At 38.9% G+C, this 17,075-nt stretch overlaps 3 protein-coding genes across 5 annotated transcripts in view; 2 read left to right on the top strand and 1 right to left on the bottom strand.

Moving 5' to 3' along the window:
- Positions 1-6,482, bottom strand: part of fgd (faciogenital dysplasia) — a 103,867-nt gene extending 97,385 nt beyond the window's left edge. For both annotated transcript variants that reach the window (XM_079826448.1, XM_079826450.1), the window contains exon 1: positions 6,282-6,482. In XM_079826448.1, the coding sequence (XP_079682574.1) occupies positions 6,282-6,303 (22 nt within the window). In that variant the 5' untranslated portion in view covers positions 6,304-6,482. The remainder of the gene's footprint in view (positions 1-6,281) is intronic.
- The window catches only part of LOC307132267 (interleukin-17 receptor E), a 517,506-nt gene that overhangs the window by 427,270 nt on the left and 73,161 nt on the right, over positions 1-17,075 (top strand). The gene's annotated exons all lie outside the window — the stretch shown is intronic.
- Positions 9,871-17,075, top strand: part of brpf1 (bromodomain and PHD finger containing, 1) — a 37,344-nt gene continuing 30,139 nt past the window's right edge. Inside the window, exons 1-2 of one of the 2 annotated variants that reach the window (XM_079826438.1) lie at positions 9,871-10,500; positions 13,404-14,151. In XM_079826438.1, the coding sequence (XP_079682564.1) occupies positions 13,448-14,151 (704 nt within the window). In that variant the 5' untranslated portion in view covers positions 9,871-10,500; positions 13,404-13,447. Of the gene's footprint in view, positions 10,501-13,403; positions 14,206-17,075 lie in introns of both variants that reach the window. The other variant, XM_079826437.1, reaches the window with a different exon arrangement.

Raw genomic sequence — 17,075 nt, 5'->3', positions numbered from 1 at the left:
GCAGAATGTCTCCTGTGATGGGTAGGTTTAGGGGCATGGGCAGTGTAGGGGGATAGAATATACGGTCTGTACGGTATAAAAACCATTACGCCTATGGAAAGTCCCAATAAAACATGAAAACCTAACGTGTGTGTGTGTGTGTGTGTGTGTGTGTGTGTGTGTGTGTGTGTGTGTGTGAGAGAGAGAGAGAGAGAGAGAGACGTTGGCTTCTGTCCCGCACTGACCCAGATGGGCAGTAATTCTACATGATCACTGGATTACTGTGAGGAGGGGAAGGTGATTGTCACACCATCATCATGTGCTGAGAGAGGATCGGGGGTTGATGCGTGTGCTCCTTCACTGACCGCCCGTCTCTATAATCCTGGAGCTGGACTAACATGAGTGTCACACACTGAGAGAATCTTATGGAGTTTGGATGGATTGAAGTGTGTGTATCTGATCTCAGATATCTGGGTCACATTTCACTCGAAAAAAATAAAAATAACATTCCCTCTCTCTCTCAAACACACACTCACTCACACTCTCTCAAACACACACTCACTTTCTCACACTCTCACACACACTCACACACGCTCACACACTGATCATGTTTAGCTTCATAATGCATGTGGACAAAGTGCAGGTCTGTATTCATGACAACCCGACAGGCCATAAAACACACTTGCCTCGTGTCTCAGTCACACAGCATCACATCTGCAGATTTTCACACTCAGTTTCTCCTTATATGGCAAACACACACCAACACATCTGCAGACTAAGCAACAACTCCAGCAAGAACACAAACACCAGCTTCACATGAGCCGTGCAGTCGTGCTGCTCGTTCACTCATCACATACACACGAGAACTGATAGCAGAATCTCCTCATGAGAGCAATCACACACACACACACACACACACACACACACTCATGATCAAATCTTCACAGTACTGTATATGGTTCAGAGATTGGACTGACAGATGATGCACTCTAGTGGCTGAACACACACACACTTTCATATCAGCGCTTCTAATAAAGCCTGCTCAACAACATAAACTCTCATTTACAGGACACTCAATTACATTTACATTTATATTAAAGACACATTATTTTCCAAAAACAGGCAAATATCATTCATTATTGGTGCACGGTCACAGACTCTCTGTTCTCTTATGGGTTTTGAGACCCTAAGAAAGTCCATCCATCAATCCATCCGTCCGTCCGTCCATTCATCCATCTTATCATCTATCTATTCATCCAGTCATCTGTCTATCTATCTATCTATCTATCTATCTATCTATCTATCTATCTATCTATCTATCTATCTATCTATCTATCTATCTATCTATCTATCCATCAATCCATCCATGAATCTGTCTGTCTATCCATCCATCCATCCATAAATCCGTCTGTCCGTCCATTCATCCATCTATTCATCTATCTATTCATCCAGTCATCCATCTATCTATCTATCATCTATTCGTCCATCAATCCGTCCATCCATCCATCTATGTATCTGTCTTTCCATCCATCTATTCATCTATGTATCTGTCTGTCCATCCATCCATCCGTCCATGTATCTGTCTGTCTATCCATCCGTCCATGTATCTGTCTGTCTATCCATCCATCCATGTATCTGTTTTTCTCTCCATCCATCCGTGTATCTGTCTGTCTATCTATCTATCTATCTATCTATCTATCTATCTATCTATCTATCTATCTATCTATCTATCTATCTATCTATCTATCTATCTATCTATCTATCCATCCATCCATGCATGTATCTGTCTGACTATCCATCCATCCATGTATCTGTTTGTCTCTCCATCCATCTATCTGTCTGTCAGTCTATCCATCCATCCATCCATCCATCCATGTATCTGTCTGTCTATCCATCCATCCATGTATCTGTTTGTCTCTCCATCCATCTGTCTGTCTGTCTCTCCATCCATCTGTCTGTCTATCCATCCATCCATCCATCCATCCATGTATCTGTCTGTCTATCCATCCATCCATCCATCCATCCATGTATCTATTTGTCTCTCCATCCATCCATATATCTGTCTGTCTGTCTATCCATCCATCCATCCGTGTATCTATCTGTCTATCCATCCATCCGTGTATCTGTCCATCGATCCATCAATGTATCTGTCTGTCTATCCATCGATCCATGTATCTGTTTGTCTCTCCATCCATCCATCTGTCTGTCTATCCATCCATCCATCCATCCATCCGTGTATCTGTCTGTCTATCCATCCATCCATACACCTGTCTGTCCATCTATCCATTCATCCATGTTTCTGTCTGTCTATCCATACATCCATGTATCTGTCTGTCTATCCATCCATCCATCTATCTGTCTTTCTATCCATGTATCTGTCTGTCTGTCTGTCTATCCATCCATCCATCTATCTGTCTTTCTATCCATGTGTCTGTCTGTCTGTCTGTCTGTCTGTCTGTCTGTCTATCCATCCATCCATCTATCTGTCTTTCTATCCATGTATCTGTCTGTCTGTCTGTCTATCCATCCATCCATCAATCTATGCATCTGTCTGTCTATCCATGTATCTCTGTCTATCCATCCATCCATCCATCTATCTGTCTTTCTATCCATGTATCTATCTGTCTATCCATCCATCCATACACCTGTCTGTCTATCTATCCATTCATCCATGTATCTGACTGTCTATCCATACATCCATGTATCTGTCTGTCTATCCATCCATCCATCTATCTGTCTTTCTATCCATGTATCTGTCTGTCTGTCTGTCTATCCATCCATCCATCAATCTATGCATCTGTCTGTCTATCCATGTATCTCTGTCTATCCATCCATCGATCTATCTGTCTGTCTATCCATGTATCTCTGTCTATCCATCCATCCATCTATCTATCTGTCTTTCTATCCATGTATCTGTCTGTCTATCCATCCATCCATCCATCCATCCATCTATGCATCTGTCTGTCTATCCATGTATCTCTGTCTATCCATCCATCCATCCATCCCAGGGCTCGACATTAACGCTTGTCCGGGACAAGTGGATTTTTTGAAGGGCAAGTGAAAGAGAATTTTACTTGCCCGACGGACAAGTAGCCTGATAAAACGTCATTAACAAAACATAACTAGGGAATCACCAAAATGCAAGAATGATTCTGCATTCATTACTGTAAGTGGCGATTGACAGTGGATGATAATAATGTATAATGAACTGACGGTAACTAACGTTGCACTGTTTACGCTCGCGCAGCCTCTCCAGGAGAAATCGAAACAAATGTGCACCGCTCACACAGCGAAACTCCGTTAACACACTGCCGTAAAAATGTAGAAATTGAGTTTATTTATATTTATAACATGATACAGTTGCAACGTCACATTACCAAGAGTGCTGTTTTCCTGAATAACATCACGACTGAAAATGACACTGATTTCATTTGACAGTTCCATAAAAAATTATTAACATTAAGTCACTTACATTTTAGATGCAATATTTAGTGTTTTTGTTCTAATTCAGCAGCGAAAATAGTTCCAAAAGATCACAGGAGAACGCGTGTCACAGCAACAGCGTGTTAGTGAATGATTCAGCGTTTCGAATGAATCGATAGAATCAAAGATTCAATGAACTATTCGTAAACGACCGCCTCATTCTTGAATGAATCAGTGTTTGAACGAATCGACTCAATGACTCGCTCATTCAGACGGTCACCTGCCGCCACCTACTGGTGGTTTAGTTTCATCTTTCCAACATTTCTTATTTGTATATTCAAAAAATATTTAAAACAATCTCATAACATTATGCAGTTGTAATTTTTCAGTGTCAATTATTTAATTTTACTGGTAACAGCCAGTGTCATCTTCTAATTTAATTTATTGATCCAATTTAAGAATATAAAAGGAAATCTGAATCATAAAAAAGATTAGGGGAAAAATGCCCTTTATAAAAAGGTAAAAATATCTCAAATATGCATATGTCAAAGCTGATTGAACACAGGTGAGAATATTGCTTCAGAATAAATGTTATTTACAACACACACAAAAAAAAAAAAAAAAAAAAAAAATTCCGGATCTATCTACCCATAACGGTTTTCCACAAAATCCCCATAGAAAGTTTATGAAGTGAAATAAGTGGACAGAAAGGGCAGTGTGAAGGAAGAATGGAGGATGAAAGAAAGGGACAAACAAAGCCTGCAGTGTTTTTGCAGAAAAGAGTCATCTGCATGAAAAAGGAACAGAATGGAGGGATGACACAAACAGACGAATGAAAGAGAGAGAGAGGGATGATGAAGTCACGAGAGAGTAGAGCTGGTCAGTGTATGAAAGGGAGATGATAAACTATGAATGCTTGATGTACTACGCAACTTTCACAACTCAAAACTTCCCCTTCAGTCCATCAAGAGCTTTTACTCAAACTAACTGCTAATGTTTGTTTCTTTAGGAAATATAAGACATCAGATGAAGGCATGTATATATATAATTTAAGTCAGTATCAATAAGCATGAGCAGCTGAAGAGCTCTGATCACTGAACACAGTCTGAGCGACATATCAGTGCTGATTGGTTTATGAATCTCTCACAATATAATTAGCGGTTCAAGACAGTAGCGCTGAAACCCTATTGTAATTGTTACATTTTCCAAGGATCAGAATTGTCCCCTAAAAGTGATCGGTCAGACCAAACCACAAGTGGTAGAGTCTTGAAACTTTGAGGGGTGGTAGTACTCACACCTTCTACAGCGTCACCAAGGCGCGGCCCAATTGGCCTGACGGGGGCGCTACAGCGGTCAAAAATAGCTCATAACTCCTAAACCGCATGCCTTGGATTTGCTCTACTTCAGGCCACATTTTTGAGAAATTTTGGATATTTTGAAAAACCTACTCGCAAACTATTCCTGGTCGGAACCAAACCAGTGCAGAAATATTCTCTGGAGAGTGAATATCAATATTCATAAAAAATTCTAAATTTCAATTCACGGTCGCTACGGGGAGCCAAAATGTTCGATGTGACCGGGGCCACTTTTACTAAAATGGCTAGAACTCGTGAACGGAAAGATATTAACCGAGAAATTATAAACTTGGGACACATGTGTATGAGCTCAATCTGAGGTAGAGGTCTGTATAGCCAATATTTTATATTTGTTATCCCAGTCACTTTCTTTCTTTAGGGGAAATTTTAATCTGGAAACGAGCATTCAATTTAGCGGGATCGGTCGGGTCGGGAAGAAAATCATTCCAAGCGGGTGAACACAAGAGTGAATTTTAAGCGGGAACGGGTGGGTGCGGAAAAGAACCTAGCGAGAACGGGACGGAAAAAAAACTGTCCCGCGCAGACCTCTAATCTGAGGTCACTTGAAAAAAATCATAGTGATTGGCCACTTGGTGGCATTTTAACAGGAAAAAAACCCTGAAAATGGCTATAACCGCCCAACCGTTAGTCCGATTGACTTGAAAATTGGCATGCAGTGTCTTTGTCCAAGGTTCCATTTATGTCTATGAGGACATTGGCGTATCTCTAACGACATGGCCGCCATCGGCCAATGAAATTTGAGCATCTATTAGACAAGGTTAATGGAGGCCAATCAGAATAAAACTCTGTTTGGGTTGTGCCAATGCCCTGAAAGAGCCTGAGAAGCTTCGAGCCAGTGCTTTTCACGGGAGTCACCTCCTTAGACTCGTGAATCCTTGTCGAGTCCAACGATACCAAACATGCCAGGTAGGTGGCTAGTCAGATCAAGACGAAACCACCCGCCGGAAATTCGAAAACATAGGTCAATAGCTCAACAATAATGCCCAAATGTCAAAGAAGTAGCAAAGAAAATCCAATCAATGTCGCCCATGGGTCATTTTTATGCTCTCATAAATATAACTGTCTATAATTTAAAAATGACGAAATTAGATATTTACATTAAATTGTACACACATATGTTTGAGCACACTCTGAGGACACCTATAAAAAGTGGTGGAGATCGGTCAATAGGTGGTGCTATAGGTTAACTGTCAAAAAACCTTTACAAACTTGTTTTTCCTTAGTAAATTGGTCTTTTCCATCTATGACCTAAGAGGTTACATGCTTGCTAAATAAAACATAATATATTTTTTACAAATATTTGTTCAAAGGCCTGAGCTGCATTCCACATTAACTTCACAGCTCGAGGCATAGTGTCTGTTTTTGTTTATCCTAAGGAATTGCATCAGAAACCTCACACACTTGTAGAGCGAGAGCAAAAAAACAGATTCAAATCGCACTGACAATTTAACGTTATATCTTCACTCTTCAGTGTGAAATGAATGAGGAAAGAGAAACACTGACCGCTCGCGCTGATTTCTCGCATCGTCTGCAACTTGCTCCGACTTTATAAGTTGAAATGACACGAGCTGTTTTCCTCTTCATTTGTCCTGATTTTTCGATCCATCTTCCCGTTGTCCGTCTCTCGCATGGTTTTCTGGAACCAGCTGCATTTCTCCACAGACACAACAGACTGACTATTAATTTTGTCCGAGCAGCAAACGAATCGTTCGATGGAATCGATTCTTTTCGACGATTCAGTGGAACGACTTGAGGGTGGAAAAATATTTGGAATAACTGATGTTAATATACAGTATATATTTATGTGTATATATATATGTATGTGTGTGTATGTATATATATATATATATATATATATATATATATATTAAATACACACACACATAATTAATCAAATCTTTAAAATAACTATAATCGAGACGATCAGAATTCGTGAAACAATGAATGAGTTTGTTTGTGTATAACGAGAGTTCATATTCTCCCTCAGGATCATGTACCATGAGCATCATATGACACACTGGATGCAAAAAGAGTCTTTGTGTTTCTTCTCTTCTCTGTGAAAGTCCAAAACATGCTTGTAAATCTTAATTCTGACATAAAAAGTCATGACCAGTGCATACAAATTGTCCATTACTGATAAAAATTGTCTCCCTACTTCATTCTCAATCTCTTCCCCGTGAAGATTAAGTCTGAATCTATCTTTCAAAAGTGCCTGTTTTTGGAAATAGTTGTTTAAAGGGGTCATGAAATGTATTTTATGTTTTTATGTTCCTTGAGTTAGCTTGTAATGTTAATAAGATATTATATATATATATATATATATATATATATATATATATATATATATATATATATATATATATATATATATATATATATATATATATATATATATATATATAGGAAAACAATTATTTTCAATAATTCAGACAATTATTTACTGTCTGAAATTATCTGTTTTTAAAACGCATCTCCTTTAAACGCGGAAGCAAGTTCGAATTTTAGCACTTGCGGTTCCACCGTCCCAAAGTCAATGGGTTTTTTGAATGGGATTTTGGAAATAAAATTTTGTATAATTATTATGTATATATAAATACACACACATGCATGTATATATTTAAGAAATATTTGCATGTATATACTGTATATATACAATCTATCTTGTATATAAATATAATTTTATAAAAAATATAACATATTTTTCTTAAATATATACATGTATGTGTGTGTATTTATTATACACAGTACACACACATATTATAAAAACACAAACCTTTGTTTTGGCTGTGATTAATCACGATTAATATTTCCCCAGCACTACGACATATTAATAAAAATGATTCCATTCTTTGTTATAAACAACATGAAGTGCATTAAACATTACATTATTTCAGGGTTTCCCAAACGGGTTCGGAAAGGAACGGCAGGGGGTTCATACATTTATGAAAAGCTAATGATTAATCAAATCATAAAAGGTTAAATGATGAGAAATAAATCATATTATAATTTATAATAAAAACAATCAAAGTAAAACATTAAACAAAAAAGATTAAATATGTTATTTTTTGTTTATGCCATGGAAAATTTCCATGTAATTATATAGTGTCACAATCACAAATGGTTATCACCAGAGGGCACTCCATCCCGGACTGTCACTTCATCTGAGGACTACATTTTCCAAATCACTCTCACTACCCCGGACTTCCTTCCTGATTACATCCACCTGCACCCCATTACCTTGGGTGCATCTCAATCAGCTCCCTAGTTCAGTAGTAGTCAGGGCACTGATTAGGGAGTCAGCTCATTGACTTATGTCCTGATCAGTGCCCTGACTACTGAACCAGGGAGCTGATTGAGACGCATGCCTTGTTAGCTCACACTTTATAAGCCTGGTCATCATGGGCGTGGTAGTGGGGGGAAAAGTGGACCTGACTACCCAGGGCCCCGTCTAGGGTGAGGGCCCTTTGAAAAGTCTGGAATATATTTTAACATGGAACATAGGGACTGCCTATGCATAGGGCCCAGGATTTTGTGCTACACCCCTGCTGGTCATGTCTGTCATTCATTGCAATGTCTTGTTTTGATCACACTGCATTTCTGAGCGGTTTCCCTGGTTTCATGTCTCTTGGTTTTGGATTTCTTGCCTGTATCTCCTGTCTTGTTTGCCTGATTGGACTGATTACCTGTTATGACCTCTTGCCTGTTTGTTGACTACGAGTGTGGATTACCCTTTAAAATAAAGCTGCGTTTGGATCCTCAACCTTCTGTCTCAGAGCAGTATGTTAGGTCACCTGACTAGGGGCCGGTCTGTGTGTGCAACTCCACAAAACTTTTGAGAAAGAATCATTTAAAAGATGAAAAAAGAAGGATTAGGGAGAATAAATTAATTCTGAATGATTTACTGCCATTTTGTGAATTAATATTATTAAGTAAGCATGTGATAAAAAATACAATAAAAAGTATTCTGATTATGAGGAGGCCTATTATTTAAAAAAAAAAACATAACAATCTAATTTATTAATCTAATTAATTTAATAATCAAGTATTTAATTTTCAGAATGCATGTAATCAGTTACCCAGCAATGATGATGATGACATAAAATGAGGACAAAAAGGTCATGATTATGACATAAAAAGCTAAGCTATGAGATAAAAAAGTTGAAATTGAGACAAAAGTTCATAAATTTGATAAAAAGGTTGAAATCATGAAATTTAGTGAACATTCTGGCAAGGTTCTCTCAAAGTTATGAACAAACGTTTTTCATGTTCATTATGAGGTATCTTTAATAAAATTCTCAAAACATTAATACAAACACATGATTTTTACATATGGAACTTTTTTAAAATGTTTTAGTTGGACGTCTAATGTTTAAAAAAAAAATTCTAGTGTGTCTACATTCAAAAGTAACGTTCCCATAATGTTTGTGAAATTATACAATTGAATGTTCTATTAACATTCATATAACAAAATAAATGAAGAAATAACACTTTCATAACTTAACGGGAACGTTCCTAAAACGTTCTTGTGTTTGCTTTTTATATCTTCATTTCGATTTAGTATGTCATAATGACTTATATTATGATTTACAAAGCATTTTTTTTTTAATATGTGCCATATACGTGACGTGTTTTCTACTGAAATACAAGACTTCGATCTTTGGTTGTCAAATGCATTCAAAATAAATGAGAACATAAGAAATTGAATCATGCAAACTACATTATGAACGGCTATAAATGATATAAAAAAATATCTTCTCTTCTCTGATGACGTGTTTACTGGCGCGAGGGCGGGGCGACCTGTCACTCACATGAGATCAACCAATAGCAAACCACAACCATCCAATCAATTCCACATGGACAAAATTTGTTCTTGTGGCAACTTTTTAAAGGGATAGTTGACACAAAAATGAAAATTCTGTCATCATTTACTCACCCTCAAGTTTTTCCAAACCTGTAGAAAATTGGCAGCATTTTGAGTGAACTATCGCTTTAAGGAAACCACGGTAAACATGTTTATTGTTAGTATGAAGTGATTGATGTAGGGGAAGCGGCGCCCTCTGCAGGTCTGCGGCCGCCACTGCGCTCATGCGACACATTCAAATATCCGAAGCAAAGCGTTCACACACCCAATCCTCTCATATTTGGACCGCTGTAATGCCCATGAATTGGAGCCAATATGCTTTATTATATATAAAAATATCCAGATATTACAGCTAAAATATCACTAGTCCGATATTCCTTGCAGAATTATCTGTTTTTCTACTTGCATACTAAATAATGGACAGACGCAGCGGGCAACCGCGTGACCACCGACGGCTGATTCGTCAGTATAGAGAGAAGCAGAAAAAACAATCACGGACATAGGGAGATTTCTGATTGGATTTTATCAAGTATCTGCGTTAACTAACTGTATGTTACGAATGAGAAATATTATCAGCAAAATACTTTTAAAAACGCGGGTTCCCTTGTGGAGCGATTGGTGAATGTGCGGACGCCAAACGCGGGTTAGCCCCTTTGTTCGTTAGCTTCAGTTCCTGGTGTTATTCACTGTGTGATGATCAGAATTCATAAAGGATCTATTAATTCAGCTCAAACTCTTCTGTTGTGAATTAAACTCATCTCAGGGCCAATCCTCGTTCTCGGAGGGAGCGTGAAAGCCGCCGTGGACTCTGGAGTAGTTGGTGTTTACGACAAAACACTTTCACCTGTTAGAGATCTGATTGTGAGTAAAATGATCATGTGTAAACTCATATTTCACATTAGCATATTTCTATGCTTGGCACATTTGTAAAGTAAAAGCGGCTAACACAAACTACCATGGAGATACCATGTGTTTGAACATTTACCATGGTAAATTCTTTGAAGTTTTCTTCAGAGTATCATGTAAATACACATTGTATATTATTGTGGTAATCATTTAGTAACATGGTAAATGTGAAACTATGATAGGAACATCTCAGTAGTTGTTCGTGTTGTATGAAGCTTAAGGCTTGAATTTCAGTAGTAAACAGACTGTGTAACATCATGTGTAACGCTGCAGAAATCAACAGTAACAATAATGGAGGGAAAGGCGTGTTACAGTGTCACTTCAGTCAGTCCGAGGCTGCTGTTTCTGCTCATTTCACTCAGAAATTACTAGTACGTTTCAGTGAGTACACAGAATTGCCAAGTAACATTTTGATTTAATAGAATGTCCTTGTAAGACAGTTTCATTTACAACTTCAAAACATATTTTTTTACAGTGCAATTTAATAGCAAACTTGTAATCAAAAGCACTTATTTTTAGGGATGCATGAAATATCGGCCACCATATCGCTATTGTCCAATATGTGTTCATTTTTAATTTTATTGGGATCGGCCAATATGTGTTCATTTTTAATATTATCGGCCGATATGTGTTCATTTTTTAAGGGATAGTTCAACCGAAAATGAAAACTGTCGTCATTCACTCGCCCTCAAGTCATCCTAGGTGTATATGACATTCTTCTTTCAGACGAATAAAATCTGAGTTATATTAAAAAAGTCCAGGCTAATCCAAGCATTATAATGGCAGTGATCGTAGCTCTGTTTTTGTAGTTTATAAAAAAAAAAATGCACCTGTCCGTCGAATAACGTGCTCCACACGGCTCCGGGGTGTTATTAAAGGCCTTCTGAAGCGAATCGATGCGTTTGTGTAAGAAAAATATCCATATTTAAAACTTTATCAAGTAAAGTTCCAGCCGATCGCCTTCCGTGGAAAAGTGTTGAAAGTGCCTTCTCGCAATTCAAGATGCGTACGTGACGTCATGTCACTTTCGATCGGCAGCGGCATTTTCAACATTTTTTCCATAAATTGAATACGGAAGGCAGTCAGCCGAAACTTTACTTTATAAAGTTTTAAATATGGATATTTTTCTTAAGGCCTGTACACACCGGGACGAATATCGCACGCGCTTATCGCCAGCGTTTTTCGTGACGTTTTTCGGCGCGTCTTGAGTGTTCACACCCAAGCGATTTTCACTGGCGCTGCGCCGAGTGAACGTGCACATTCAGTAGATGCGCTCCCGGTACACAAGGTGGTGCTGCGGCACTTTACGCTTCTGACACTCGCTTGTCACACAGAAGGAGAAGAGAGACCGTATTTACGTGCTTGCCAAAACCATAGACATATTATGTCTATGGCCAAAACCATTAACACACTTTTTACTAACTGGCAAGCAGCATTAGCAGTTCATCTTCTTCTTTGTCTACTTACTACTTCTTCGTCGTATCAATGTGTGCTCGGCAAGACCGCTCTGTCCTTGAGCGCCACCAAGTCGTGTTTTACTGTCACTTCAGCAGCTCCAGGCACGTTAACAAAAGCGCGGATCTCATTGGTCGGCCAGTTTTTAACGCGCCGCGTCAAAGTAAAAAAATGAACCCGAGGCGTTTTTTTTAAAATGACGCTTTTACGCCTGGCGTTTTACGCGTCGGTGTGCAGACTCACATTGGCGCCCATTGTTTAGTCACGAGGCGTTAAACGTCGGCGATAAACGCGCGCGAAAATCGTCCCGGTGTGAACAGGCCTTTACACAAACGCATTGATTCGCTTCAGAAGGCCTTTATTAACACCCCAGAGCCGCGTGGAGCACGTTATTCGACAGACAGATGCACTTTTTATGGACTTCAAAAACAGAGCAAACTATTACTGCTATTATAAGGCTTGGATTAGCCTGGACTTTTTTAATATAACTCAGATTGTGTTCGTCTGAAAGAAGAATGTCATATACACCTAGGATGACTCGAGGGTGAGTAAATCATGGGCTAATTTTCATTTTTGGGTGAACTATCCCTTTAAAGTTATCGGCCGATATGTGTTCATTTTTAATGTTATCGTACGATATGTGTTCATTTTTAATGTTATCGTACGATATGTGTTCATTTTTAATGTTATCGTACGATATGTGTTCATTTTTAATGTTATCGTACGATATGTGTTCATTTTTAATGTTATCGCCTGATATGTGTTCATTTTTGATGTTAATTAGTATCGGCCGATATGTGTTAATTTTTCATGTTATCGTCCGATACGTGTTCATTTTTAATGTTATCGTTATCGTTGGATACGTGTTCATTTTTTATTTTATCGTATCGTCCGATATGTGTGAACTTTCTATTCATCACAGAATCCAGACAAGAATGTATCATGGTTTCCACAGAAATATTAAGCATGCAAAAATGGTTTTCAACATTGATAAAATATAAATAATTGAGCATCAAATCACCATATTAGAATGATTTATGAATCATGTGACACTGAAGACTGGAGTAATGATGCTGAAAAATCAGCTTTGATCACAGGAATAAATTACAATATATATATATTAACATAGAGAACAGCTGCTTTACACTGGAATAATATTTCATTGTTTTTACTGTATTTTTGATCAATAAATGCAGCAGAAGAGACTCTTTAAATATTTTAATGTTTCCAAACTTTTGACCGGTACTGTATCATGTATATTATATATCACACTCTTCTCTCTGACTGATAACTTGATAACCTAAATTGAAACAAGCATTTCCTGTGAAGCTGCACATTATGTAATTGTGAAACGCGCTATGAACTTGATTTGAATTAAAGTGTCGTATTTCTCGTCCTCTCAGATGTAAGCCGGACCAGTTGTGACGCTGTGGTGTGCATTGACGGCATGGGGCTGGACTTTGACGTCAAGACGTTCTGCCACAACCTGCGGGCGACCAAACCGCCCTACGAGTGTCCGGTGGAAAGCTGCCGTAAGGTCTACAAAAGCTACAGCGGCATCGAGTACCACCTCTACCACTATGACCACGACAACCCGCTTCCGCCGCAGGGCAGCCCTCAGAAGAAGCGCAAGGGCCGGCCGCCGCGCTCCTCCCTGCCGGGCTCTGCCGACGGCCCCGATTCCAGCACGGGATCTGGGGTTACCGGGCAGGCGGCGACGCCGGGCAGCCCTGCCGAACACTCGGAATGCTCGCACTCGCCCGTTAGAGAGACTATGACCTACGCCGAAGCGCAACGGATGGTGGAGCTGGAGATCCGCGGGCGGGTTCACCGCATCAGCATCTTCGACAACCTGGATGTGGTTTCGGAGGAGGACAGTGGCGCAGAGGAGCCTCCGTCCTCGGGAGTGGGCGCATGTAACGGCGGCGAGTCCGGGGGAATCGGCAAGGACAGATTGGACAGTTCTGCAGCCAATGGGGAGAAAGGGACTCAGAAAACAGGAAAGCACAAGAGCAAAGAGAAAAAGAAGGACAGCAGCTCACACCATCACATGAACCCGCCCGGGCCGGCCGTCAAGCTGCCTGAGGTGGTGTTTCGAGAGCTGGATCAAGAGAGACCGGACGCGCCCCCTCGACCCATGTCTTACTACAGGTACTCCTCGAAACAGTTGCTGTACGCACATGCGTATGTGTGTAATTACTTTAGGTGAGATGTGATGAGTTTTTAAGTTCATCTTGTTCAGGGCTGAAATTTTAGCAAGTCAGCATTAAATAAAAACCCTTTCTTTAAAGGGGTGGTTGATTATGATTTGATTTTTTTTTACTTTAGTGAGTGTGTAATGTTGCTGTTTGAGCATAAACTACATCTGAGTTACGACGCTCAACGTTCAAAGCAAAGGGAGATATTCTCTTACAGAAATCACTTTTTAAGGACTACAACAAACGGCTGGTAGGGACTACAACAAGCTTTTTCACGGGTTAGGGACATCACTTACCCTAACATTTACATAAACCCCGCCCCCGGGAACATGTTGAGAAGAGGAAGAGTTGTTGTAGTCGAGCACATTTGGGAGTCGCTCAAGCTGTCGTCCGTCTGTCACATTTATTGCGATACAGTACGAACACAAATGCAATAGCATGTCATGAAAGCAAGGTGACAACATAAGTTATAACCGTAATTAAACTAAACTATCCCTGTTCTCTCTTCGTGCAGAAGATATTCTCTGACTCTGTGCATCTCACAACAATTCCAACACCGGCCATTTATAGATTATCATGACAGAATATGCTAATCTATGACTTGAAGATTAACTCATAAATTCATTAACTAACCGTTCAGAAACGTCCGGTCTCATTCTACATGTTGTCACTTCTTCTTGAGTCTCTCCATCATTGTCCGACTCCGGTTTGATCATAAAAGGCTGAACGGTTCAGTCATTTTCAGTATGTGTCTGTGTGAGGTAATCGGAGCTGCTAACATGAGCTCTTGAAGCTCCGCCCTCTTCCTGAAAGGGGGCGGGGAGCAGCAGCTCTTTTGCATTTAAAGGGACACACAAAAACGGCGCGTTTTGGGTTAGAAAATTTCCTTCCTTGAAATCCAGTAGTCAACTTTAAAATAGAGTCAGCCATGCACTTCTAAAAGGTTTTTGGTTGTTTTTTCATTAATACATAAGTCATCACCAGCATTTAGGTATCAACAGTAAAGACAGGGAAACATGACAAGAGCATACTGGTCTGTTTTCCAACAATAATGCATTTCCACTCTGTGTTGTCAGCCATTTGAAGAGCTTTTGGAGAAAATTAAGGGAATTAAACTAAAAGCACAAACCAAACCAAAAGAAAACGACATCAACAACAAAAAAGCTAAAAACAAATATTTAAACTGTGTCCTCGAATATACTAAATCAGGGCTTGATTTTGCCGGTGGGGAATTGATTGGATGGTTGTGGTTTGTTATTGGTGGATCTCGTGTGAGGTTGCCCCGCCCTCGTCATCAGAAAAGAGAAGAGATGTCGCTGTTATTCTGATTCAAGATTATTAAAACAATAATGATGTGCACCGATAGATCATTTAGAATAAACACTGAAATATTCCACACACAAAAAACAATAGTTAATTTTAGAGACTTTATTTTTTTTCTAATATTGCATTTCTGGTCTTTTTTTTTGCCTTGATGATTAATTGCACAGCTTCAAAAGAAATACATTTTCCACGTTTATGTAGCTTTAACTTTATTTAAAAGTATTTCTCAATGTGAAGTGAAACACCAGCTGATTTTGTGTGTGTTGTGTAATGATTTAGATTGTTGCAGCTCAATATATACTGCGATTAGGCAGTGACAAAACTAGACTGCTGCCATAACAAACAAAACACTCATTACACACACACACAGTGTAAATAGCAGATTTATTGTGCAGTGTGAACAGTTTGATTGATTGTAGTGGCAGTGTTTGTGAGTGTGTGGAGCTCTGTCAGCGACAGTGACAAGGGGATCATGGGATCATATTTTATATATCTCAAAATGTTTGTATTTACTCTCAGAAATATTTAGTAAAAGAGTGTTTTTTTGCCCCCCCATGAAAAAAGACATATTGTTACAGAGTAATTACAAATTGTTTACAGCAAAAACAATAGTTTTTAAATACAAATTATAATTTAGACATTGTGACCACTTAATGCGTTTTACCAAATGAACACAAAAGGAACATTTAAAATTAGGGACGCACGATGTACCGGCCGATAAAAGCAATTATGCCATTGGCCGATCGTTTTAAAAACAGCCGAATATCAGGGCCGATTATATCCTGTCAATCAAAGTGGGCAGGAAAAACGTGTCAAAATGCAACTCTTACAGTGTGTGTAGAAAATCTCTCTTGTGTTGAATTTAGGGCTGTTGAAGTTAAAGGATTAGTTCACTTCAGAATTCAAATTTCCTGATAATTTACTCACCGCCACATCATTCAAGGTGTTCATGTCTTTCTTTCTTCATTCTAAAAGAAATTTGGCTAGATAAGACCCTTATTCCTCGTCTGGGATCACGTCGAGCTCTTTGAAGCTGCATTGAAACTGCAATTTGGACCTTCAACCCATTGGTCCTGTTGAAGTCCAGTCCATTGTATGGAGAAAACTCCTGGAATTTTTTCCTCAAAAAAGAAAGAAAGACATGAACACCTTGCATGATGTGGGGGTGAGTAAATTATCAGGAAATTTGAATTCTGAAGTGAACTAATCCTTTAATGTGAAGGTAATGCATTGACACAGTTAAAAAAATAGCGACGTTAAAGCGGACCTGATGAATCGCCCGTAGTTCAGAGGTGCCAGGTCTTAGATCAGATTATTTGTATGAGCAGCTTTCACAATAAATGTATGCAAGCAGCTATAAGAAACATTTAGGGGGTCCCCGGGCCCCAGTTTGAAAACCCCTGGTTTACAGCATTAGTTGAGAGTTTTTCCTTGAGAAAATCAAACTGTCGGTATCAATTGGTTATCGGAGACATTTAGTACCGGTGCATTTCTATTTAAAATATCTCATATTTACACGAAGATACCAATATATAAAGTATGAATTATAATATA

This window comes from Gobio gobio (genome assembly GCF_949357685.1).
Source record: "Gobio gobio genome assembly, chromosome: 10".
Taxonomy (NCBI): domain Eukaryota; kingdom Metazoa; phylum Chordata; class Actinopteri; order Cypriniformes; family Gobionidae; genus Gobio; species Gobio gobio.
The sequence above is the reverse complement of the archived record's forward strand: the minus strand, read 5'-3'. Positions and strand labels throughout refer to the sequence as shown.